The 27,749-nt window shown below is 38.5% G+C and overlaps 1 protein-coding gene across 5 annotated transcripts; it reads left to right on the top strand.

The window, feature by feature from the left end:
• The first annotated feature begins 8 nt into the window (after positions 1-8).
• On the top strand, positions 9-27,749 carry RSRC2 (arginine and serine rich coiled-coil 2). 5 transcript variants are annotated; one of them, XM_075898687.1, is made up of 11 exons: positions 29-157; positions 1,126-1,214; positions 13,097-13,253; positions 14,433-14,476; positions 17,228-17,418; positions 18,800-18,943; positions 23,137-23,259; positions 23,995-24,074; positions 24,732-24,964; positions 26,300-26,389; positions 27,125-27,749. In XM_075898687.1, exons 2-11 carry the CDS (start codon positions 1,179-1,181, stop codon positions 27,302-27,304), a joined length of 1,278 nt encoding a protein of 425 aa, XP_075754802.1. In that variant the 5' UTR covers positions 29-157; positions 1,126-1,178; the 3' UTR covers positions 27,305-27,749. The 5 variants fall into 5 exon arrangements, with proteins under 5 accessions (XP_075754803.1, XP_075754804.1, XP_075754802.1 ...); XM_075898690.1 differs by having other exon boundaries at positions 17,206-17,418; XM_075898688.1 differs by lacking the exon at positions 1,126-1,214 and having other exon boundaries at positions 9-157.

The following is a 27,749-nucleotide window of genomic DNA, read 5'->3' as shown; positions in this document are numbered from 1 at the left end:
ATTGTTACATCCGGGTACCCGGGAGACGCTGGAGCCAGAGGGCGGGGTCTTTCTTCTTCAGTCGGTGAGCTCCAGTGTTGCCGACGGCTGCCGTGGGAGGCTGGGTGCCTCGGAGGGGCCTGGTAGGGGAGCAAACCCCACACGCTCTGGCATGGCGGTAGGTGCTGCTTATCATGGGATCTTTTAGGGAGCGGGAAAGTCGGAAGATCGGAGGAGGGAGATCGTAGTCGGGGGAGCCGGTTACGCGCGTAGACAAAATGGCGCCCGCCTCCTCCTCCTTCTCCTGCCGGCGCCATAATGGGCTTCTGTGGAGGGGGGAGGGGAGGCTTCTTGCCACCCGCGCCTGCTCTTCCAGAACTTTCTGTTTCTTCCCCTTCCCGGCTTCTCGCCAGAACAGCAGGGAGGCGTCTGCTTTGGCCTATCTACCTGACGGCCCTGAGGGGTGATGGGGGCAGGAAGCGTTCCTGCGAAGGGGGAGGGGCGCCTTGAGAGCCGGACTCGCGTACCGGGGATCCCTCGGCTCCTCTCCGCCCGTCAACTTCTTTGAGACCAGACCTAATATCTGAAAACATGTCCTAACGCGCAGTAGTGAAAGGCGCATAAAAACTGTCCCGCTTGGTAGCTGTAATGGGAGGTTCTCTTATGATCCTTAGACTTCTTTATCTCCATATATGCAATACAAAAATATAATGTGCCCGCTAAAGGGCGAGTTGGGGTGGGGGCGTTTTATGTTAAATTTTTAACCAGGCGGCTTTATTCTTGTGCGTTTCTCCTGGTTAAAATTGCTTGTTGGTAAAATCTTCAGATGTCAAAAGAAGGAAAACATAGGCAAGTAGACAAGCAGGAATTTTAAAAATAGTGATTTTTTTTTTTGGTGCACTCAACAAAGAATACCAAACTTGAGGGGCCTTAAAGGGGGTTGCTTTCTAGTTTTTCCAGCACTTATAATACTGTTGCATATACATACATGCAAGTTTTTAATTTATAAGGGGAGTTGTACTCACATGCTGGTTGTGTGAGTGGGATGGGATCACTAATACAAAGTCATGTGCTATATGAGAGGTAGGTGGTGTTATACTAATAATAAACCAAAAAAATAATTTTTTGCTTGTTTTCTCATCCCAGACAAGTGTTTGAATAAAATTTTGCAAAGATGCTAATGTGGAAGGAAAGAAGCAATGAAAAAAATTAGCTGCCTGGACACCATGAAGTGGGTGGGTTAAAGCAGATGAGTTGTGAATATTGAAGAGAGATGAAAGGACTGCCCTGTCACAGATAGTAAAAGCCCACCATTAGTATTCTATATATCATTGTTTTTATTTGAGTCCTCAGAGGAATAACTAAGATAGCAGGGTGCATTGATTTAAATTAAAATGATTTAAATCATCACACAGAAAAGGTCAATTTTAAATTGATTTTAATAAAAAAATTTCCTTTTGTACTGCCTCAATTTTCTATGGCGCATTCTCATTGGTTGATATAACTATTAAAAGATGTTGAATCAAAACAAAGTAGAACTTGTATTAAGTTGCAAAGAAATTTACTAAATCTTAAGTGTATAAAGTTATATGATACTCCTATTCAGTCAATTATATCCTTAATATTTTCAGTTTATTGTATATTTTAGTATGTTAGAAAATGTTGTATGATGCATTGCTTTATTTACTAATTTAGGGATGTAATAGTGTAGTCAATTAACTGATAAGCCAAAGTTTATAGGGAGGTGGTCTCCAACATTTTTAAGTGTGAGGTCACTTTTTGAAATTAAGTGCAATCCAGGATCTCCATCAACCCAAACACCCTTGCCCAACCTCCTTCCTGCCCCTTCTCCAAGGCCTTGCCCCTGCTCACTCCATCCTCCTTTACCTCAGGTGGCTTCTGGGTGGTAGTGCAGAGGGCTAAGGCAGGTTCACCCCTATTGTGGCACTTCACCACTCCCAAAAGCAGCCAGCAAACTCTCTCCATCCCTTTCTCTCCCCCCCACCCGCCGCGTGAGGATGGAGTGCAGGGTGGAGGGAGGGGCACCCTGACTTCAGCACACACACCCTTCTTCTTACTGTGCAGGGCACGGGAAGAAGCAGGAGGCTCCTAGGGGAAAAGGGCACTTCTAAGAGAAAGGGCAGGAGCAGCACAGCAGTGCTGAGAGGGGTAGATCAAGTGCCACCCTCTCGGGCAGGGTCTGCTGCCACACCACACTGCTGCTTCTCTATAAGAGGCATCAGCACAGGGCGACAGGCAGCCGATCTGCAAGGGGAGCTGGCTTTTAAATTGTCTCCTCTTGCAGACCAGCTCCTGCCTGGCACCGTGTGCTGCTTCCTCTGATACAGAGGCAGCAGCATGTAGTGGCAGGATGCTCCTCTGGAGCAGGGTTGAAGCACATTGGATGCTGATTCCACCCTCGGGGACTATAGTATAATAGACTAATGTTGAAGAGTTAATGAATTCAATTAATGGATATTTAACATCCCTATACTAACTCAACTTTTGTTTGATTTGTGTAATAGGATGGTAACTAATAACAGAACCTCTTCAGATGTTCTGTTTTTGATACATAAATCTTATCAAAGCATGTTTCAAATTTACAACTAATAATATACTAATAAGTTAATTCCTTTCTTTAATAAACAATTTCAGAAAATTTTCAGATATTCCCAGTGATTGGCTCTTATGTTCCTACTCTTGTCTGACTCTCTTAAAAATGAGTCCTTTAAATTAATCTGAACTATTATAAAGCGCTTGACTTTAAAAGTTAAGAATTCTTTTTGGTGCTTTTTTATATAGAAAAGCACTCTTGAATTCAAAGTTTGTTAGATGCTTATGTATTCAGCAAACTTATTTTTAATTTGAATGTTCTAAGAGAAAATGAATTAATTTTCCCCTCTTCTTTCCCCCCTAACCCAAAGTTATTAGCTATTAAAATGCTTCCTGTTTAAAGTCTAGTTCTATCCTGAAAATGATGCTGTGTTTTTGTTTGTTTGGTTTTTTTTAAATCAGGGTTGTTTTCCATATTCCATACTGTCTAAATTTGGCATCTGCTTTGCTTTGCTTCCCAATAAAAGCAATACAAACTCATCCTGGGTGTGGTCAAACTGAATTCTGTCCCTCTAGACACCAGTAACTGCGGCAGGCCAAATCGTGCCCCCTCTGAAACCTATGACGCTTTGTTGCCTTCACAAGTGTGATCATTTCATCTGTGCAGAATCACAGAAATAAATGAATGCATAAGTGCACAGGAAGACAATCTGGTTTTGAGGAATGTTTTTCTATTGATGCACGAAAGGGGAAAGAATCTTAAATGTGAAATACCAAGATGAGATTATGAGTTTGGCAGCAAAACTGGAGAAGAGTAGAGAAAACATGTTCGGGCAAATTGAGCTTTTACTTAGGTAACTGTAACCACTGAAAATTTCATAACTGGCTTCCCACATGTACCAAGACCCTGTGTGCAACTGAACCAGTCTTGGTTTAATGGTTTTCTCCATAATGCATTCTTGTTGATAACCTTAATACATATTCTTCACAGCTCAGATGTAGATTGATACACATTATACATTTTTAAACATTGATTTATTTTGAAAAGTTTTCACATTAAAGTTTTATAGCTATATCAGAAAATGAATGTTATTTTATTTACCAGAGGTAATCTAAGTTTATATATTTATGAAGTTATTGGGAAGTGAACTATTTCCTACTCAGGTTAATTATTAATGATTGGATGATTTTCTTGTCATGCCGTATTAAGAGGAGAACATCACCAGACAGACATTTACATTGTTTTATTTAACTAAAACATGTTATGTACAGGCAGTCCCCGGGTTACATACAAGATAGGGACTGTAGGTTTGTTCTTAAGTTGAATTTGTATGTAAGTTGGAATTGGTACATATTGTAGGGGAAACTCTAGCCAAACATTTCTCCAGAGCTCAGTTTGATTCTCCCACACCTCATTTCCCTCAGTCCTTTATTCTCAAGCTGAGGTGTCTGCTGAGAAAAGCCGCTCCGCATCTCCCTGGTCTGCTGGGGGTGGGGGAAAGGCGCTAGTATCACGTCTCCCTGGTCTGCTGGGGGAAAGCAGCTACTGCAGGGTTGCCTCACCCTGTTTGTAAGTAGGGATCTGATGTAAGTCGGATCCATGTAACCTGGGGACTGCCTGTATTCTGGATTTTTCTCTTCTATGGCAAACATAATACAGTAAAGCCTGTGTTATCCGGCACACTTGGGGATTAGGGTGTTCCAGTTATCTAAAAATTCTGGTTATTTGAGGGTGCCTTTTTGGAGCTGTGACCCCCGCACCTCGTGGGCTGCCACCTGCCCAGCCCAGCTGCTGGCCCAATGATAGCAGCATGCCACGAGGCTGCACCCAGCCTCTTGCTGGCTGGATCAAAGCACTGGGCAGTGCCAAGCCCCTAGGAAATTTGCCCGTTTCTAAAGTTTTTCAGATAGTTAAGTGCTGGATAGCACAGGTTTTATTGTGTATTAAAAAACTAAGCATATGAACTTTTCAATCTAGTTTTCAAGTTAGTCTGTTTTTTTAAATATTTAGTTATTTTAGATTAAAAAAATTTAAACAAAAACCTGATTTTAAAAAATGTGACCATCAGCCAGGTCAACATGGAAACTTAACATATTGGCTTCTGCAACTATTTCAGTCATCTTTACTTCCCTTTTTCTGTTTGTTCATAATCTGGAAAAAAAACACAAGCTTTCCTGCTTTTTTCAGGTCCCAAATAATTTCTATATTTGGAACTAATTAGTCCAAAGAGAGGGAATATCCTTTCTGCACCAGAAGAAGCTGCTGCTGTTAAAAGTGAGAGAGAGACTGTTCAAGTGACAGACTCTAAATGCTTATGTGACTTCCTTTAAAACATCATCAGCAAACATATCTCTTCAGTGGGTCACCCTTAACGCTTAAGTTTATTATAGTTGGGTTTATGGAGAAATGACTGCTAGATATCCATATCCTAGCCAATTCCGCTTCTTCAGCAGTAAAGGTTTGAGTCTGTTACTGAGTATTGAGAACATTTGCAAGAAAATGAGCTGGAGATACACCCCTTTATGTTCTTAATGCTTGACATTTAACTCTATCATTGCTTTTTTCTCATTTTAAGGTCTCGGTTCAAATTTCAGTGGCTGTTTTATTGCTGATGCCATCTCCCTGCACTTTGTTCAAAGCTACAAAAATAAGCTTCAGTGTACTCAGCATGTGTTAGAACATAAAAACGACCATACTGGGTTAAACCAAAGGTCCATCTAGCCCAGTATCCTGTCCCAACAGTGGCCAATACCAGATGCCCCAGAAAGAGGGAACACAACAGGTAATCCTCATGTGCAGGGCTTGACAAACGATTTCAGCCGCGCATCTCATTTACCTGCAGCATACGCAATGCGGCTCTTGTGCATGCTCAGTGTGGGGCTGGCAAGCAGCTTTTGCCACTGTTTGTCAAGCCCTGCTCATGGGATCCCTCTCCTGTTACACATTTCCAGGCAAACACAGGCTAGGGACACCATTCCTACTCATCCTGGCTAGTAGCCATTGATGGACCTAACCTCCATAAATCTATCTAGTTCTTCTTTGAACTTGGTTATAGGTACATAACATCCTCTGACAGGAGATCCACAGGTGGACTGTGCACTGAGTGAAGATAAACTTCTTTTTCTTTGTTTTAAAACTGATGCCTATTAATATCATTAGGTGACCCCTACTTCTTATACTGTGGGAATAAGTAAATAACTTTTCTTTACTCTTTTTCCACGCCAGTCATGATTTATAGATCTCTATCGTATCTGCCCCTTAGTCTTCTCTTTTTCTAAGGTGAAAAGTCCCAAGTCTTTAATTTCTTGTCACATGGGACCCATTCCAAACCCCTAATCCAGCTGTGGCCAGCTCACGAGCTGTATTTAGCTCTTAACCCCCAAATGTGCAGCTCCTAAAGCCACTCTTGTGGGGTGGGGCCCTAGACAGCCCCTGCCGGCTCCCCCCGACCTCTAGCTTTCTTGTACTTACCAGGTTGGGGCTGCAGGGTTTTTAAAAATGGCACGCAAGATGAGATGTCTTAAAGGGGCAGCCTCCTTTTTAAAAAATTATTTTTTTGTTTTTGCTTGACAACTCTGTTCTGAAGGGCCTCTCCCCCTCCCCCCCCCCCGGCCCATTTGACAATTCTGGTGCGGTTCTTTGCATTTTTTCCACCGCTGTTTTTGCTCTTTGTTAAATGGGTTGGCCACCCCTGCACTAATAATTTTTTTCTCTTTTCTGAACTTTTTCCAGTTCCAGTATATCTTCTTTGAGTTGAGGAGACCACATCTGTACGCAGTATTCAAGAAGTGGCCATGCCAGAGTTTTATATAAGCAATAAAATATTCTCTGTCTTAATAGACCTTACCAGTCTGTAATTGCCAGGATCACCTCTAGAGCCTTTTTTAAATTTTGGTGTGATGTTCATTATCTTCCAGTCATTAGGTACAGAAGCTGATTTAAAGGGTATGTTACAAACCACAGTTAATAGTTCTGCAGTCTCATATTTGAGTTTTCAGAACGCTTGGGTGAATGCCATCTGGTTCCGGTGACTTATTACTGTCAAGTTTATCAGTTTGTTCCAAAACAACTTCTGACACCTTAATCTGGGACAAGTCCTCAGATTTGTCACTTGAAAAGAATAGCTTAGGCTTGGGGAACGCCCCAGTATTCTCAGCCATGAAGACTGAAGCAAAGAATTCATTTCACTTCTCTGCAGTGACTTGATCATCTTTGGGGGTGTGTTTTTTGCATCTCAGTCAGCCAAGGGCCCAATGGTTGTGTAGCAGACTTCCTACTTCTGATGTACTTAAACATATACAGCTGATATGACCTCCCCCTGCATTTACAACCTTTTGTTGTTGTTGTTGTTGTTGTTGTTGACAGTCTTCTTGTATGTTTAATGGGAGAGTAGACTTTCCCCTCCTGCACATGTTCCTTGCCCCTGATGTGCACGAGCCAGCTGTCCCTGCAAGCTCTGGCTCCTGGCAGGCCACCCAGCTTCTGCAGGCAGCCCCGCCTGCCTCTATGCCAGCTCCTCTGGGGTCTGCTTCCCTCCCCACCAGAGGGCTGGTGATGAGGCAAGCCGCCCCCGCCACCTCCTACACATATGTCCGCCTGCCTCCATGCCGCGTGGCTCATGGCCCTCCCAGCAGGCCACCCCTTGTCCCTGCCAAGTCAGCTTCCCAGGCCCCTTAGGCTGCTCCCCCTCACCAGGCTATATCCTGCCCTGCCCCCCCATGTGTCACTGACTGACTCACAACTACCTTGCCAGCTCCAGCTTCCCCCCTGCCCCCTAGCAGGTTGCGAGGCCATTCTCTCATAAGCCTGCATCCCAGAACCCCTTCCCAAACTCTTGGCAGTCATTCCCCCCCCCCCCACCTCTCTCCACAGCTCCCAGCACCCCTGTGGCTCATGCTGCCCCACCCCACCCCCGTGCAACTCCTGGCAGATTGCCAGGCTGCAGCTCCCACTCCCTCGTGCCAGGCCGCATCTTGTCCCCTCCCCACAGGTTGCCGACTAACTCACGGCTCCCCTGCAAGCCCAGCTACCCCTGCCATCTCCACCTCCTGGCACCCCTCGGCTCCCTCCCCAGTCCCTTCCCCTTCTGCTTTTCTCCAATAACCATATTCCTCCCCAGCTCAAGTAGATGAAGGTATTTTCTGTGCTTTATTTTCATATTGAATGTTTGTTTTTAAAAGCATATATTGTTTTGTTTACTTTCCCTCCACTTCCATAATCGATTTTGGCATTTTTAGGGCATGAAATAGGTTTCCGGGAACAGAACCCTCACTTTTATTATTGCACCTATGGGGAAAAAAGGATTTGACTTAGAACAGCTCGACTTACAACCTGATTGGTTCCTAGAGAACTGTTAAGTGCGGGGATTGAATGTACTTTTACTTTCAGTTTTTGGATCACTGTTCTTCAAACTCCTTTTTGGCTTTTCTTATTTTTGCTCTTGACAAAGTTTATACTCCTTTCTATTTTCCACAGTAGGATTTGACTTCCACTTTTTAAAAGGGTTTTTTTAGTCTCTTGCTGTTGGGTGTGTTTTGCTTTTTTTTAACTTGGTGGTTAAGCCATGGTGACACTTTTTTGGTTCACTTCAGGGTTGCCAGGTGTCTGGTATTTGCAGCTTCTGTCCAGTTTAAAAAAAACAAACCAGAAAATACCAGACATGTAAAATGTCTGGTATTTGTTTTTCTTGGACCGAAAACCACTTGGGACATTTTCCCCTGCCATATCTGGTAGGGGCGGGAGGAGTGTGGGGATTTACAGGTGCTGTGACTTGTTTTTTTTCTGCTTCTCCCACCATGTTTGGTATTTTTTGTGAAACTATCTGGCAACCCTAGTTCTCTTGTGTGCTTTACATTCAGGGTATACATGTGTTTAACATTTCTCTTAAGCCCAATGTTGAAAAATCTGGCTGTGATAGTGCCATTCATTTTTTCATGTTTTTGTTCACAAATTGTCATCAGATTAGATTATATATAAAAAAAACAGTGCTCCAAACAGTCCACTATTGAGTTCCATTGCTCCTCTTATGGGAGAGTTAGCTTGTTCCTTCCCACTTATTTCAGAGCAGCAGCAGCTGCAAAGTGGTTGTTTTGCAATTTCAACACTTCCATAACATTAGCCTTTATTTCTAGGAACACTGAAATCTTTGGCTAGGAAGTGCATCAAAAGAACACTGCAACCATATCTTGTTAGCTTAAGACTCTTCTAATTTTTTTCTCATCTTGGATATATTTGCAGCATTGTTTGTGACCCTGCTGTGCACTAGCCATTTTTATTTTTTTTCTTTTTCACAGTTTGTTATAGCTTTTATTGCTGCTGCTTGTAAGTATTCTGCTGTGTGTGCATTTCTTGATGAGTCTGTTACTTGTATAAGGAAGAAATTCCCTTCTTTTGTCATACAAACATATGCAACAGGATTATTGCGGACATTGCTCCTCCATCCATCAAGACTCAGGTTAATATTTTTACCCTCTAGACTTATTGCACACTGCTCAATTGCTCTTTATACAGTAATTTGCTTGAAACATCTCCTCTGTTGGATGGACTGTATCCTGGCATTGAGTGAACCATGTTAAATGAAGTATGGGTTCTCAATCATACAGAAAGGAGAGTTTGTTGCATAAACAAACAGGGCAGTTTTTCATCAGTTACCTCTTTTTGCAATCTGCTAGTTCTTATCACAAATTTATTTGTGGTTGTTGCTGGATTAAGGATAAGAGGTAATTGGGTAATCATGTTGATACAACTTATATCGATTACACGATTTTTTTTTATATGGAAAGGTGCTACCCCCATTGTTGCGCGCCATCGTTTAAATGTAGTAAGATCTGGGTGCAGGCAGCCCAGCTCCTATTACATTTAAACTGCAGAGCTGCAGCGGGGCTAGTTCCTGGACCCAGAACAAGCCAAGACTGAGCCAAGATTCCTCAGTCCCAGCTCATGCTGAGTACCGCATCTCGTATCTGCAAGCCCATGGACAGGGGCTGCTGCCAGAGCCGCCTCCTCTGGCCTGCCTGGACTGCCGCCTCTGAGAGGCAGCAGGGCAGTTGGGGGAGGAGGACAAGCAGTACCACAGAGACAGTGCTAGTGGAACTAGCCTTTAAGCTGGCTCCTCCCAACACCAGCTTCTCCCCTCACCCTTGCTGCCTCTGATATAGATCCACCAAGTGGGAAGAGGGAATGAGTAGCAGATGAATCAACTACTCTCTTGCATCATTATTTTGGATGATTGAGGGTTTTTTGCTTTTTGCTACAGATGATATGCTGTGGCTGTGACAGAAATGATGTGACTGAAACACTATCATTGGTAGATAATTCTGACACTAGAAAATGATGATGTTGAAGGTGGATATTCTTCAGAATTCTGTATGTTGAGGATTGTTTCTCCTAAACAAAATAAGTCAATGCTGTTACATAATTGTTACCATACTGCTCATTTAGTATTACTCATTGTATTCACAGACAGTATTACTTTAAAGGTCAAATTGTAAAAGGAAGACCTGCGTATTTCAGCTATTTTTATTACAACTTGATAAAAAATGATCATACTATAGAGTAATAACTGTATTTGCTCAGACATGAGAATTCATGAATAGTCCAGAAGGAAGACTGACAGTCCTTAAGGAAGAAGTTTGAAATAAAACTTTACCAGCCTGAAAATTCACCATGTTCAAACATTTTCTTTTTATCATCTTCTGTGCAGATTCCTCTGGAAAATGAACACTTATGATGTTTCATTCCAGCAACCAGGCCTTGTATTTCTTTGTTCATTGTTTGCATTTTGCACACATGCCTGTCATACTCAGAGGTAGAGAAATTTCATTAAAAGGTTCCAAAACAGGGCTCTTATGACCTGCTGTCATGTATAGTTTTTCCCTTCTAGTGCGAGAATGGTATGGTGAAACTCTGCTTAATGAAGCTGCATTCAGACCTCAATACTTGTGAAATAGATTGAGCAGCACATTTCAGTTTTTTTTGTTTCTACTGCCTCTCCCTCTCTTCTCACATTTATCTTCAGACTTCTTGCCCACATTTATTCCTCCCCTAACAGACTTCTGTTCATTGAACTTTTTGAAATGTTGCACTTTTAGCAAAAGGTCTGGGGAATTGCAATGTTATTTCTTACTTCTATATATTTTATTTAAAAACATTTTTACTGTTAAACATTCATGTTACCTCTGGAGACATGAGTCCACATTTGAGAACTGCAAAACTAAGCATCTCTGATGGCATTTCCTAGACTGAGCACTGAGCCCCATTGGGTAGATTAATTTAAATCTGTAACATTATGTCCCTAATCCATGAACTATTGGAACTCAGTTACAAATTTTTTCTTAAACATTTACATGAGTTGTCTTACTATAGAATTAGAATCTCTTATCCCTATCTCATAAGATACATTATAGCCCAAAGAGATCTTAATTAAAACAATCTTTAGATAGTTTGTCAAATAATTTTAGCTGAAAAATAAAACAATTTTTTTAAACCATAGATTATCCACTCTGCCATAAACATTAATGGATGAGACTAGGCTCATTAGCTAACCATGTACATGGTTACACTTTTACATCTCTATTTCACACAATGATATTTTAATAATAACCCTGCTCTATGGCAGACCATTATTTAATACTGACAGGTGAAGCCTGTCGTTTACCAGGCAAAGTCATTTTGTGTAGATTATACGTACAGGAAAGTGCAAGAAATTAAATGTGTAATAGAATTTTTTTATTAATGTGCTTGCAAAAAGGGAAGTAAAAGAAAAGCTTTAAACTTGTAGGATTTCCACTTGAAACACTTTTCATCTTATTGAATAATTTGCATATAGTACATTTGAATCAGAAACTTGGAAAGCTTCCATTACTCTGAATTATTTTGTGATTTGTAACAGTAAAAATTTTCCTTGCACTAAAATAACACTTGAATAGACAACATGGCTTTAATTTTAATAGCAAATATTTTTATGAACTCTAATTATAATAGTCATGATTTTTTTCCAATGGAAAAACAAACATCAGTGTTTCTCTCTGTGGTCTGCAGACCCTCTCTGCGAAAGCCGCTACTGGGCTGCTCTAGTTTGTTTGTGTTTTTTACTGGCTCTGTGGCGTTGGAGCCTCACAGCTCCCTTTTGCTTCAGTTTGCCATTTGCAGCCCAGGGGGGCCTGGAAAGCAGCACTCCAGATCATGCTGCTTTCCGCAGCTTCTCTTGGCTACATTTGCCAAACTACAGCCATTAGGAGCCAGTAATTAAACAGGAGTGGCCTGGTACCAGTTTTCTTGGAGTGGATCTGCGGACTATGTGAGAAACACTGATTTAAGCCTTTCACCCAGCATAATCCAATGTAAAAAGTGGTATATTCCACTAATTTAAGTGGCAGGATTGTTTATGCAATATTTCGTATCTATAGGTAATCACAAAGTATACTTTATTTTGCACAAACCAATCCACAAATTCTTCAAAATATATAGAAGATTGTAAATGTTTTGCTTTTTTTAATTTCATGTTTACAAGGCCAATTCTACACTGCAGACATTGATGCTAGAGCAGTGTTTGATCTCAATGCTCTGATTTATGATTTGATTTGTACTGTTTTCACTGGGGAACATTAAAAAGCAGGAAATGGGATCACTGTGTAGCTGCTGAAAATATCAACAGTTACAAGCTTTCATGTATATCTCACTAGTGAAGTTCACTGTCCCACTTACAGCAAGAGAGGAAAGCAGTGGAGCTCTACAGCCTAAGCTGAGAGCCAGCTGGCTTTATAGTTGACGTGTAGAAGCTCCTATACTAAGCTCCAGTGGTCCTGGTTCGAATCTACCAAGTGGAGGTTATGCGCACACCAGCGGCCAGCTCCCTGGAAGCCCACATGTGCCAGGAGCCAGCTTTTTAAATGGGCTCCTGCATGCCATCCCACTCCCAGGAGCAGCATGGGATGGCAACTGGTTCCTGGCATGGACTGGCTCCCACCTGATTTCCAGGAAGCCAGCTGCCGCCCCACACTGCAGGTTTTGATATGGAAGCAGCAGCTCAGGGTAGGAGCTGATGAGCCCAGGTTTGTCAGTTAACCATGTAACCAATTATCCTATTACATCCTTCATTTACACAGGATTATACATCAAAATTAATCTCCATGATAAGAATTTACAAAAGCAGCATTAGGACGCACAGCTAAATAAGGTTGGATTTCTCCAAATCATGAGTTTTATAATGTTACAGAAATTTAAATATGTATCAAACAATTCAGAAGCTGACAGGTTTTTCACTGAAAGTTCTTTTTTTAATAAAAGCTCATTTATAAAAGTAGAATGTTCTTCAGGAGTGTGGTTCTTCAATGGTTGAACTGGTATCTGGTGAAGCTTTTTAGTAATTCTGTTCTCCACACTAGTGTGTTTTGATATTAGTGCAGGGAGCAATTGTCATTGTAATGCGCAAACATCAGTGATACAAAATGATTGATATCCTAGATGAAAAGAAAAGTTTGTGTGCTCTTGTATCTCATGATCATCTTTCAGTCTAAAAAGAAAAAAATCTTAATCTTAAAATATTTTAATCTGCTTATGTAGGGTAGTGATACAGAACGAGAGGGAATAGCCCCAGAAAAATCATCTCCGGAGCGAGAGAAAAAAAAGGAACAGATAGATGCATCTAATTCTCCTAGAACCTCAAAACATCATTACTCAAGATCGCGTTCACGATCAAGGGAAAGGAAACGGAAGTCAGGTATGGTCAACCTCTAACTTGCTTTACCTGTATACATATTAGGGATGTGAAAGAGTAGCTGTATACAGTTATTGAACGTGCATGGTTATAAGCAGCGACCTCCACCCCGGCACTGCTGCCTCTACCAGAAATAGAAGCATGGGGAAGAGCAAGCGGGAGATGATATGCACGGGGGCAACATACTAGCTCCTGGGGAGCCACTTGCCTCCCCACGTGTAACATATTTTAACATCCCTAAACTCAGGAAGTTTTAGAGATAATATATTTTGTATCTGGGTAATGTGCAAATAGGTTAATGAGGCAAGTTATAAATTATCTTTAATAGAGACCGAGATCCTTGATCACAAAGTATATAATTTTCATCCTGGCTATGTTACCTTTTGAAGAAAACTCAATGTACTAGTCTCATCTCCCTGAACTTAATTTCTTATAGTAGTATACACTGTTTAAAAATACTCTAAAATAGAAACGTGCACTTGCAGACTTTGAATCCCTTAAAACTATATCTTTAAAAAAAAAAAAAGTGCTCAAGTGTGGAGCAGGTGATTTTTTTTTTTTATTTTTTTATTTTTTAAAGACTGAGAAACTGAGTCTGCAACTCAACTTATTTTGAGCCTGGAACAGATTTTGAAATATTTTATACTGGGTCTTAATAAATTTTTTTAGAATAACTTGTGCTGAAAATAAAAGATGAATGCTTTTCCAAAGCCTAGTGGATATTTTTCTTGGCAACATGCAATAGACATAGTTAGAAAATCTGATGGTTAAGGTTAAATGTCTTCTGTTGGACATGTTTGGATTAAGACCTGATAGACCACAATTTATATCTTACATCTAACAATTATGTTCTAGCCAATCAGGAGGTAATTAAGAAACTCGTGTTTTCATGGTTCAGGTTGGATTAAATGCAAAAGTAAATAGTTTTTCCTACCATTTACACTAAATTTAAAAATTCTCTAGTCTAATAATGTAGTCAAACATAGATAAAGATTCTAAAGGTTTAACAAACGCTAAAAAATATACTTACTCTTCACTCTGTGGCACAGAAAAGCTAAATGTAACTTAAGTGAGTATTAACTTACAAAATCAGACAAGTTACAGACTAACTCAGCTACCCCTCTGAAAAATTAGACAAAGTTCATATTTAATTGATAAATAACAAATCATTTTCTTTTTCAGATAACGAAGGAAGAAAACACAGAAGCCGGAGCAGAAGCAAAGAGGTAATTAAAACTTTGTAGTGCTTAGGTAATTGTACAATACATCTTTAAAAGTATCTTGTAGTTATGTGTGTATATGTAAAGCTATATGTAAATGACTTTATGGTAAGTACCAGAAACCCCATTGGAAACTCATAAACTTAAATCATTATGGAGTACCTATCATAGCGAAGCATGATTGAAGGCACCATTTTGACAGAAGGTAATTGCTCATAGCAAAATTGCAATCAGAAACTGGTAATATTAACTTTTTGTGGAAACAGCCAAATTAAAATTTCATATGGAGAAGTAGAATTGGTGTTCTTGGTGACTATCTCACAGAGCTTCCATTAACCAGAAGTCTTTAAGTTTTCTTATGCCTGACTGCTGCTCAGATGAGTATTCAACATTGAAATCCCTGTCTGAGGATTTTTTTTTAATCCCCATTGACTAAGCTCTTATTATTGCAACTTTGAAATGTAAGGAATGCTGCAGTATTACATATGTAGCAGAGTCAGCTGGAAGTGCGGCTGTGACAGCAGCGAGCTCAGAGGGCTTCTTTTAAAAATGAAGGCAAGGAGAATGAGAAGAGGCAGCAGCAATTGTACATTGGAGATAACTGGTTTACCTACCAGAGAAGAGGTGAAAGGAACAAACAAGGAGCAGCAGTAATAGTAATAGTCAGGAGGAGGGAGGCTATCACATGGGGCAATAATAGGCTAGGTAGATGGGGAACTCCTAAAATTTTAATGTGGAACAGGAACTTTCCTTTCCCCCATCCCAATGGAAGCTCTGTAACAATTAATTTAGGCGTTTTTGTGAAATTGACTATATTGTTTAGATCACATGATAACATTTCTATAATAAATCATACTCAGCGTGCTAATGCGCGAAGAGACTGAACTGAAGACGCTCCAGACTCAGATAGCAAAATTATAAGCCTACTTCATGATAAGGTAACTATTAGTCATTCAAACTCATATTTCCCTTAAAAATATCTTAAATCAATTATGGGATGCAATGGTGTTGTTGTTACTAAGTGTATGTCTGGAAGACTGAAATTTTAAAAAATAAATAGACTTAATGTTCAGAAAGTTTTAGCTTCACTTGTAAATATTTCAATCATTTTACCATATAATTAGATCTGAATGAACCTTTTACAATTTGCAAGTTGATTTAAATGATCAGCAGTTTTCTCATGAATAGGCTACCTGGTTAGTCTCTCATGGACCATCTTAGCTTGTGAACGGTTTTTGCTGGGAATTGCAAGGTCTTAAAGGATAGCTCAAAATGTTTTTCTAACTTGCATTGTATTTGTGAATGTGATTAGCATTAAGTAGCTGACATCTAAGAGTTCTGTTTACTCAACTATATTTCCATATAATAGTTGTTGGTTTGAGTTAAAAGAATAATTAACTATAAAAATAGCAAAGATATTTTCAGTTTGTTAGAAATGTCTGCTATGAAGGATCCTAGTATGTCTAAAATATGAAATTTACCAGTAAAAGTTCACTTTAAAGGATTTGGGTGAGAGACTTAAGAGCTTATCGTTAGTATTATCTAATTATGGCAGGTCTGCTCCAGGCTTGTCTATCTTAAGTGGAAAATAGTTTGGGGGAGGAAGGATATTTAAATGTCGAATAATAGGTTAGAGCACTTTTAGGTGAACCTGTAAATTATCATATATTAAAAACATAAGCTGTATGCTGATACTGCTTTATGATGATTACAGAGTTGGGATTTTTAAAGTCCTTTTTTAAAACAAATGTCTAAAGTATTTTGTATTAAAAACAGCTAGTAAATAAGCTGGATGTGTTATGAAGAAATATTTTTTTATCATGGTTTAGTCTCCAAAGAAAACACTGATGAAAAATCAGAACTGACCTTGCCAAAATACTTTTGCCACTGCAGATATAAAAGGAAGAGGAGATTGGTTTTAAAAAGTGGCACTACAGAAAAAATATTGCAGTGCACTATTGCAAGATATCTCCATTTTAAACTAAAGTATGAGGTCTCAATACTAACTTGAATTTTTTTAATACTTTAAGTGACCAGTACACATTAAACCCCGGGTAGAATAATTGTTGTTCATGTGTCTGACACCAGATGTGGGTTTACAGATGTGCATGGTATGTTGCTAGACAAATATTAAATGTGCTATTTCCAGATATGTGTGCTTGTATATACATGCTCAGACACTGGTAGAGACAGAAACGTGTTTAGGTTAATAGTATTCCATTATAGATGAAGTAGCAAGTAACTGAAAATGAACACTGTTTTCATTTTAATGCTCCGAATGGTCATGTGGTCATGTCAGGAGACAGGATAATAATATAGTAGAACCCATTTTATCCAACCCACCATTATCTGGCTCTACATATTAACTAAACATCTTGTGTGTGCAGGTCTGGATTGGAGTTGTCTGTCTTGTGGCTTGAAGGCAGTGCTCCTTGCATTTTCCCAGTCTTCAGATTATCTGAATTTTGGATTATCTGATTGGCCCTGATCTGAGTTAGACTGGATAAACAGGGTTCTGCTGTACTCGGATGGGTGCTTTAAAAATACCTAAAAAAGATAGTGGGTGGGAATAATAGTGTGTATTTGCAGCTTTGAGTACATGATGGTGTTAAATAAAATAGCCATTACTGTTGACTGAGCCACACTCCTAAGGTTACTAATGTTGCATCACAACATATCATTTTTTCTCTTTTGATACCATACTAACTCTCTTTGTTGCACTATCTTCCTGAAAGAACCAACTTCTTCTTAAAACAGGCAAGAAGACACGAGTCCAAAGAAAAGTCCTCCAAGAAACACAAATCTGAGGACCACAATGACAAAGAACACTCGTCTGACAAGGGAAGAGAGAGCTTAAATTCAGCTGAAAATGGAGAAGACAGACATAAACGTAAAGAAAGGAAATCATCAAGAGGCAAAAGTCATTCAAGATCCAGGTCTCGTGAAAGGTAAGTTGTCTGATTATTGAATTTTTTTTTTCTCCAAGTGGCTGACACACAATGGATGCTTTGGAGTTTTATTAGAATTCATATTAAGGATGTTAAGTATTGTGTTAATGACTAATGGAATAGTCAATGCATTTTTGCATTGATTAGTCAATAGGGTGGCCCTGCCCCTATGAAACACTACTATGGCATTTCAAAGCAGCAGCAGCACCACACGAAGCCCAAGGGCAGCTGGAGAGTCCCCAGTTGATCGCAGTGCTGCTGCTTTGAAGTAGCCCCTTTCTTCCGCCTTCTCACTGCCTCTCTGAGAAGCAGCAAGTGAAGGGAAGTGACTAGTCAACTATCTGAGAAGCAAATGCTTATCAGATAGTCAACTAGTCCTTAACATCCCTAGTTCATATATACAACTGAACTGGGTCTAATGCTGGGTTTTTAAAACAGATTTCTTCCAGAATCTTAACTCTAAAGCATCAAAGATTTTTATTTTGTTAGGCTGTGTATTTAATGCTAGTCCCAATTTACCTCCCCCTGACTCTCCAGTAAATTTACTGAGCTTCCTTAAGGCTTGATAGTGTCTAAAATGAATCCAAATCCATATTAATTTATGCAGTGAATATGTATTACATGGTACCTGTGACAGTATATTTCTCCTCCTAGTGACAGAGCATTGCTTTTCCTTCTGTGTATTGCCTTAACATTCCTACCTCCTAACTTAAAAAGTTTTCTTTAAAATGGTGTTCTGCTGTCTTAGGGTGTGTCTACACTATGTAGTTTTTAGCAACAGGACTGTAGTGAACACAGCCCTGTCACTAAAAGTCAGCATGTATAAACTGTGTTTGTCAGCACATTTGTCAACAAAACACTTCCATTCCCTGTAAAGGGTTCCACTTTGTCAGTAGAGCGCTACTGCCAACAAAGCAGCATTCATATTTTTACTTCCCACAAGCAAAACTTTCATTTACGGGCAAGAAGAGGAAAGCTTTTCTGAAGTATCCATGAATGATAATAGTTTTAAGTGCAAGTGCAGACACAGCTTAAGATTACAAACTCAGGTAAGCTCTGAAAGTCAGGACTCCTGCATTGGAATGCTCCTGTCATGTTTGGCTACCCCATCAACATATTGTATATCAAAATTAGGGAGCAAGATTGAAATTTGAGTACGTCTTAATGGACTTCTTTTAGTGGTGGTCTTTTTGTTCTTTCATATCCCTCACTTAAATTGTTCAAGATGCTAACTTTATTACAAGTAAATGATCGTTGGCTCTATGAATTGTCTAAGAACTTAAGTACAAATCCACTTTTCTTTATACAGTGTTCCGCTATTAAATAAATTGAATTAGGCGGCTTCAGAATATTTCTAAAAACGGGGAATATTTATTTTCAGGCGTCATCGTAGTAGAAGCCGTGATAGAAAAAAATCTCGGTCCCGAAGCAGAGAGAGAAAACGCCGTATAAGATCTCGTTCTAGATCAAAATCTAGACACCGACACAGAAGTAGAAGCAGAAGTAGGACTAGGAGCAGAAGCCGGTAAGTATGATGTCATTTGTTTGAATGCTAATTATTGGACTACAGAAACTTTGTCACCACTCAACTGTAGCACATTTTAAAATAATTCAGATTAATTGAAATAACTTTATTTTGCATTAATACCAAGGGGCACTGTTGTACTAATCACTGTACAAATGCATAAGATGATGATGTGTTTGCTCCAAAGAGCTTTCTGTCTTAAGTCTTGGGTTCTCACGCTTTTTAGTAGAATGACTCCACAGTATAAATTTAGTCTTGGGCACCATGCCAGTTCCTCCAAATCTAGCTATAAAGAATATCAAGAGGACTTCGTGATCCTGAGACAGTACAGATTATAAAATTTTGATCACAACTTTTGAGATTCTTTGGTGGGTGGTAATAGAGAACACAAAGTTTAATTTGTTACTAATAGATGTATAATTCCATTTGAATTACTTTTGTCAGAATTATTTCTTGTCAAGATCACTCTATATTTCAGTCTAACCTATTTAATCAGCTTGGACCAGTGTTTTACTAATGGTGTTCCGCGGGACCCCGGGGTTTCGCAAAGTGAAAATAGGGATTCCGCGAGAATTCCATTACAACCTGAATTATTGTAATGGAATGGAATTTTAATTAATTTTATTGAAAACAGTTTCATTTGTGTATGCCACGATAAGTGTGCCTGTGTAATGCCAGCTTAGCCAGAGAGTGGGAACGATGATGTCATTACTCAGTGCTGGATGCGCAATCAGTCAGAGGTTCTGCAAAATTATTTTGAGTTCAAAAGGGTTTTGTGCCCAAATAAAATTGGGAAACACTGTCTTGAAGTATAAAGTTCCCAAAGAAAGAACAGTGCAGAATAAGAGGCAGCAAAGTCTGTTGAGTTTGTTTGTTTTGCAATCTCACCACTCTAGTAACATCAAACAAAAAAATAACTTGACTATATCTGCATCTTATTTCCAGATGATGCTTCTCTGTAAAACACACTTCAGGAAAGGGAAGCGACTCATTTGAAAATACTAGCTATCAAAGATACAGACCCTCAGTATATCCGGTGCACTTGACTCCACAGCTTTGTTTAACAGATCTGGAGCCTTTTGCAGTTCTTGGAGGTTTTTTAGCTTGTATTGAGATAAACACTACTAAGAATATAAGTGCACTAATATGCTAATTTGCCTATAGAACTTGAAGATTAAACAACTCTCATGAGTGTTCATTTCACTTCAAAATTAAGTACACAACATTTTGTCTTAAGTTTTATTTTGCATAGTGAAACTCTTGCTGCGTTAGGAACAGTTAAAAGCAGAATAAGGCATGACCGTCCAGAATATCACAGGGCCAAGTTGCATTTGCTATTTTTTTCATGTCTGATATGCTGCAGTTTTTATTCTGAACAAATGAATGATATGCTGCAAGCACTGATCCAAAACAGGTGATAAGCACTCTTTCAGTTCAACAAACTTTAGGTCAAAAACACAAATTCTAGATGTGAAATTGATACTCAGAACTCTGAGATCTCTAAAGGTGGTATGCAAGTTCACATTTTAAGTCCTGGCTTTAGTTTGAAAATCTGTAGTGACTGTTGAACACTAAATTTGTGTTGTTTCCCCAGTGTTTTCACCTTGGAAAATCAGGTTTCTGGTGTTATGTTACAGTGATACTTGTGAAATATTCAGCAAACTTAATCTTGCCAGGCACAGAATTCAATAGTGTGTGTTTGTTTGTTTTTTTCCCCTCAGAGATGTGTAATTTTAGCATGCACGTTTCGGAAGATAGCTGAGGGAACATATGTGACTGAGCATGCTCCCTATTTAATTGAGGGATTTAAGCTGCTTTTTTGGAAATTTGGAGAATGGAACCTTAAGAGGTCATATGTTCAACATAAAAATGATTTGGTAGCATTGAAAAGGCTCACTTGCAAATAGTAACTTATCCCATGTGCGCTCCCATGGATGTATTCCTGCTTCTTCAAGAACTGAATTAAAAAAAAAATTGAAACTGAGCAGCAAGTGCACAGCAAAAATAAGGAGACTTCAGTTTAGTCATGACTTTGCCCATCGAAAATATGCTGTTTAGGATTGCAAATAGATCTTGACAAAAATCTACCCTTTTTTTGGTGATTGCTTTATTTATATGTAATCAAAATCCTGGAAAAAATGATCACTATTCTTTGAAATCAAGAAAGTATGTGTTACACCAATTCTTGTGTCTTTTCTAGCAGCAGATGGACCTTCATGTGTATAACTGAGCTCCAACCAAAGCTTAATTAACAAAACATGGTTATAACTTTCACCATAAAATGAAGACCACTTAGTGATTAAAATTTTGGTTGGGGCATAGGGAGATGCTGCACCTCCTTAGTGTTACCACGAGTCTCCTGTGGGTGCTGTCTCTTGCAATTTGCTGTTTGTCAAAAACTTAAGAAATTCAAGATGCGATGGCTGTAATGTTCCTTTTTTTTTTCCAAAAGCTTTGCAATGAATTATCATTGGTCTCTTGTAATTGAGCAATCAGTGATATGAGATAAGAGGATTGGCAGTAGTTGTGCTTCATGTCATTGTGTCTGGGCTATTGTGTAGCAGCAATATTTTTAGTCATTCAAAAATGATCATGTTCTATATCTGGAATTGCATTGCTGAGGAGCAAGGGGCTTGCTAGATGAACTGGTGTCTAGTTTCTAACACTTTTCTTTAGTGCTCAGATGTTCTATAATTGAAATTAACTCCTTCCCAGATTACTAGCCTTCAGGAAATCTATGCTCCAGAGTTTCCAAATGAATAGTGTTCCCTTTCAGTAATATAATTATAAGCTTCTGAATCAATCCTTGGATGCAAGGTGCTTTTAATTTAATTTAATTTTAATGTTACAGCTCTTAGTTTTAGGAGGAGTACTTGCCAGAAATACCTATGCACTTATTTTCCTCATTTGTGTGTAGAGACTCATAAGAAAAGTCTGTCTGGGTTTTAAATCATCCAGTCAGAATACAGCAACTGCTAAGCAATAGGTGATAGGTAACTGCACAAGATTGGGCCTCTATTAGCAGAATAATAATAAATTTGCAAGATTGCAAAAATTCCTTTCTTGTACCAATACCTGTGGCTTTTTCCTGTGTGAAACCATTCCTCCTACAGAGAGCCATGGATCTTTCAGAGTGAAACTCATTTTTTTTACCTGTTATCAATTTCCCTGCTTTAAAATGGTCCATAGCTATTTGACCTGAAGGTGAACCCTTCATAAAATTACTAGATGATTACTATAAATGATTCCTTGGAAGTTTTTTTTTTTTCCATCCCTTATCTTAAAATAATATTTTTAGAGCACACATCCACTGGTGGGCTGTGTCTAGACTACATCCCTCTTTCGACAGAGGGATGTAAATTAGACACGTTGAAATTGTAAATGAAGCGGGGATTTAAATATCCCACACTTCATTTGCATGATCACGTCATGGCGCTCTTTCAAAAAAGCGCCATTTCAAAAGTAAAACCGCGGTCTAGATGCAGTTTTTCGAAAATGGCAGGCTTTTTCGAAAGACCCTGTACTTAAAAAACAGACACACATTAGGTTTACAGGATCTTTTGAAAAAGCCTGCCGTCTTCAGAAGAACTGTGTCTAGACCACGGTTTTACTTTCGAAATGGCGCTTTCAAAAGAGCGCCATGGCGTGATTATGCAAATGAAGCATGGGATATTTAAATCCCCACTTCATTTGCAATTTAACATGTCTAATTTACATCCTTTTGTCAAAAGGGATGTAGTCTAGACACAGTGTTAGTGTTGCATGGGGGGTATAGAAATATTCCCTTGTCACTTGATTGTATTTCATACCATAAACTTGTCTGTTTCTGGTAATTTTTAAGAGATTGGTTCTAAAGAGAAGCTTATCTGGCCTTATGGTATATTTAACATTTTGGATTTCATAGCTTGTTAGAATTCTTGATTATAAATTTCAGTCAGACGAATGAAGAGGAATTTTTGTTTCCTAAAACTGGGTGTTCTAATATTCCTATTACGGAATTCAGTTCATGTTTTTTTTCCCTTTTTGATGCATTGTTTTATATTTTTAATTGTGCTTGCCTCATTTTAACCTTCCAGTATTTCCTTGGAAAACAACTGAAGGATCGATATTAAATTATTTGTGGAATACTAAAATACACATGGATTTACTTCAGTGAATAATGGATCTTGTTGTTAATGTTTGATCACTTACAGAGAAAGAAAGAAGAGAATTGAAAAACCCCGAAAATTCAGTAGGAGTCATAGCCGAAGTCCAAGCCCACCACCTTTTAGGGGGCGAAACACAGCAATGGATGCACAGGAAGCATTAGCCAGAAGGTATTTAATTTCATTTGAAATAAACTAACTCCTACTATGATCTGAAGTACTTTCCATATCTTATAAGGATAGTGCAAATAGTGACAATACAGGAAAAGAATCTTGTATTTTGCCAAATGTTTATCAGCTAGGTAATATTGGTTGCGGTAGCTTTTGGAATTTGAATAGCAAACCCGCTCAGGGACACTGCATTAAGACCACCAATTCACTACTGGTAGTAGTATGTGGTATTAAATAGTAAATTAATGCTCAGTAGTAAGGAACACCCTTAAGTACTATATGTAAGCTTTTAAAAAAAATTCTTTAAATATTTACAATTTAGTTTCCCCTTAGTGCTTCAAGATTTCTGTGGAAATAGTAAAATTCTTGTTCATTCTGACTTTGCTTAAATAAATAGACATTTATATGGACATTTAAACTGCAGCAGGGGAGGTTTAGGTTGGACATTAGGAAAAGTTCCTAATTGTCAAGGTGGTTAAACACTGGAATAAATTGCCTAGGGAGGTTGTGGAATCTCGATCTCTGGAGATATTTCAGAGTAGGTTAGATAAATGTCTATCAGGGATGGTCTAGACTGTACTGGGTCCTGCCATGAGGGCAGGGGACTGGACTCAATGACCTCTCGAGGTCCCTTCCAGTCCTAGTATTCTGTGATTGGATGGAAGCTGACTAGTATTGCAAGTCTTTTGCGTATTAATGTTTAAATTACTCTTTTGTTATGTAAATAATTTGTAGGTTGGAAAGAGCAAAGAAATTGCAAGAACAGAGAGAAAAAGAAATGGTTGAAAAACAGAAACAACAGGAAATTGTTGCTGGTAATTTTTTTAAAACTATTTATATGTACAGAACAGTAATGACAGGGAAAACAATGTAGTTTTGTTAGATCTTGAACATAACCTGTTCTGCAGAACAAGCTGAATACCTGTAGTCTTTTTTTCCTTGTTCCAGAGATAATCATGATAACCTGAATCGTGGTGTCTATTGCATGAGAGAGTATTTGAAAACTTGTTATTTGGCATTTTTATTGTTGCCATCAGTGCGCAGCTCCACACTCACCTTCATGAAAGTATGCAGCACTGTCTTCTGACTTTTAGTTGTTCATTACATAAAAGTGGTGAAGAATGTCCAATTCTAGCTATTAGTTCAGAAACAAATTTGTAAAATAGGCGTATCTGGTGTTGTAATGGTTTAAAAATACAAAATGAGTTTTAATGTAATGTTAAATATAACTTGATTTTGCTAAAATCCATTGCAAACTTCCCATTTTTAACATAAATGTTGCTATTTTCTAAAGTGCATCCTATGTCTCAAGACATGTTCAATCTATTTTTCTAATAATGCAGGTTAGAAAACAGTTTCTAAAATTATATTGGAGTGTTGCTATGTTATCTTATTCCTAGTGTTGAAAGTTTATTCAATGTGAATACTTCCTTTCCCTTCTCCCCCCACCTCTCCACGCTTTTTCTCTTCAGCTGCTGCTGCTACTGGAGGGTCTGTCATCAATGTTGCTGCTCTTCTGGCATCAGGAACCCAAGTAACTCCTCAGATAGCTATGGCAGCTCAAATGGCAGCACTACAAGCAAAAGCACTGGCCGAGACTGGAATAGCAGTACCTAGCTATTATAATCCAGCAGCAGTGAACCCAATGAAGTTTGCTGAGCAGGAGAAAAAGCGGAAAATGCTCTGGCAGGGGAAAAAAGAAGGGGTAACTTTCTTGCTACTTTCTTAGTGTGAATGGAATGCATCCTAATTAGGGAAGTGAACCGTTAACCTGAGGCTTAACCGGTTAACTGGGACTTTACATCCCTCATCTCAATCAATATAAATCTGTTTAAAATTATGCCTTTCTATGTGACAACATTAAACTAAGAATAATGAAATTGTTGACACTCAGGCTCTATTAGTAACATTTACATGAGTGTAGAAAGTTACAAGCTGGTTCTTGAATTTTAGACACTACAAATGGTGAAGGCCAGATAAGAACCCAGATGTCCTTACTGCTCATAGGAAATATTAAAATAAATTTCTTGGGTTGCAACAAAATATCAACTGCAAGAGGGCCTTGGCTATGGAACACATAACCTGTTTTAAGCCTAAAGAAACTAATTTAACTCTTGGTTTCCAAGGAGTAACATTGTTCTAAATGACAGCAAAATTAAAATATAATACTTATGCAGCCTGTTATCCTACTTTGACCTCTCTCGCCACATGACATTATTTGACATACCATTAATAATATTAACGGAAATATGTTTTTGAATTAAGAGAAGGGAGTTAAGAGTAGTTGAATTTATGAATAGCAAGTCAGGATTTGAGTAGAGGTTCAGTTTTCCACTTCCCAATGCCAAGGATTTGGCATTGGTGTTTAGTGGCTGTAAACAGTATATGTTGATATAAAGCATTTGTGGTATATCAGATTCATTGCCACTAAATTACCTTAATTAACAAGTTCAGGTTCTTTTCTGTATTTGGATTTCTCAAATTTTTAGCCTTTACTGGATATATTATATTATAGAGTGAAAGCTTAAAATTCTCCTTTTGGACAAAATAGGACACACTGCCAGCTAAATTAACTCTTCATTGTCCTATAAAGTATAATAAATATAAATGACATGTGTTCCACGTCCCTTTAGCTCTACCGCAGGCAAGAAATCCAGGGGGGGGTCTCAGTTTATCACCACCAATATCTTCAAAGCAATAAGTGTTATCTGGAAAGAATAATCATGAACTCAGTCTCATTTCTGGAGCTCATCAGAACTCCTGTGCAGTTGTCAAGAACTTTTGTTTCTGAGCTGTTTATAATGAGGAGGATCTAGTGTTTCAACAGCAGTCACATCTTTTGACCTACAACACCAGACCTGGATTGCAAATTTGAAGTGGGAACTTCCATATAGCAATAAAGAATACCACCACCAATAGGCCATGGTCTACCCCTTAGTGTTCTTTAGACATCTATTTGTCAGTTACTACTTGAGTTGTAATTTTTTGGAAATGTTCTGAAAAACTCTTAAATTTGTGTACTTGTTTCCTAACCTTGTAGGATAAATCACAGTCTGCAGAAATATGGGAGAAATTGAATTTTGGAAACAAGGACCAAAACGTCAAATTCAGAAAACTAATGGGCATCAAGGTATGGAGTTCTGAATTTGCTTGTATTTGGGTCTATAATTTACTCATTTTTGGATGATCTTAATTTTCCTTGAAAGTGTCTTATGACTAATACCCATTTAAATTCCTTAAAAGTAGTTCAAACCATGTTTTGGGGAGTTCTAAAATTAAAAACATGAATTCATGTTAAGATGTTTGTGAATTTTTAAATCAGAAATACTTCCTAATTCAAGTAGATATTTTAGAACTCGCGTGTGGTGACTGACTACTTTTTCTGTCAAGACCTAGAATAGAAACCATTGTAGTTCTAATGCAACTCAATATTTACAGCCTAGTAGTTACACAGGATTATTAAATATATTACTTAGTAAGTGTAGACATGCATTTGAATTGATTTAATCCAGATTATTACTCCTTATTTCTTAGAAATAAGGAACATTTTTACTTGGGCTTGAAATGATGATTAGATTAGTAAATTAAGAGAAAAAAATCTTATGAGATTTTGCTTCCCGCTTTAAATTGTTCTGTCTTACTGTTAAATATCCAAATGTTTAATGTAATTCTGTATTTTATCATAGGTGAGGGGAACTTAATTATTTTGCTAAGTGTTGTTAAATTTGAATGCTTGCTCTCTTGTTCATATTAGTAATAATCACTGATAGCTGTTACAAAGTCACAAGTTTTTGGATAAACCTTAAACATTAATGCTTTGACTGTGCAATAATCTTTTTCTATAAATGACTTGTCTGATTTCTAGAGTGAGGATGAAGCTGGTTGTAGTTCAGTTGATGAAGAAAGTTACAAAACTCTGAAGCAACAGGAAGAAGTATTCAGAAATCTAGATGCACAATATGAGATGGCACGATCACAGACTCACACACAAAGAGGAATGGGACTGGGGTTTACATCTTCAATGCGAGGAATGGATGCAATTTGAAAAAGAACATAAGTCTGGGACTTTGTGGATGACTCCTGTTCTGAGGTTGGGTCCTTGTTCACCAAAAAGCTAGTATTCTAGCTTGCATGGGTGTTGCATTGACTTTAATTTATTGAAAGTACAATTTTTCTGTAAATATGAGATCAGTGATACTGGTGTTAGTGTTGTAATCAGGTTATACCCACTTCCATTAAACTTGACAGAACTATAGAAGGACAGTATTTTTAGTTAAAGTTCTACTTTTTCAAACAACGCAGAAGCTGGGAAACTCATTCATGGATATTTCTTGTCCACTGTCTTGTGTACTTTTGTACTTTAACCTTGTACAGTTATTTTCAACTCTTGGAACATGAAAGAAACAGTGTGTAGATGTTATCTAGCAGATTGGGCCAATTGGTACATAATCCAGTGCAAAAACCTGGTTAATAAACATGTTTTTCTTTAA

Source organism: Pelodiscus sinensis, chromosome 15, assembly GCF_049634645.1.
Source record: "Pelodiscus sinensis isolate JC-2024 chromosome 15, ASM4963464v1, whole genome shotgun sequence".
Lineage (NCBI taxonomy): Eukaryota > Metazoa > Chordata > Testudines > Trionychidae > Pelodiscus > Pelodiscus sinensis.
This window is presented reverse-complemented; position numbering and strand designations above follow the sequence as displayed.

Excerpts from the sequence above, each read along its gene's own strand:
- RSRC2 (XM_075898687.1), top strand. The coding sequence starts at position 1,179 with ATGAAAAAAATTAGCTGCCTGGACACCATGAAGTGG. Across the intron at positions 1,215-13,096 it reads GCCTGGACACCATGAAGTGG|GGTAGTGATACAGAACGAGA; the intron begins GTGGGTTAAAGC and ends CTGCTTATGTAG. Across the intron at positions 14,477-17,227 it reads GCCGGAGCAGAAGCAAAGAG|GCAAGAAGACACGAGTCCAA; the intron begins GTAATTAAAACT and ends TTCTTAAAACAG.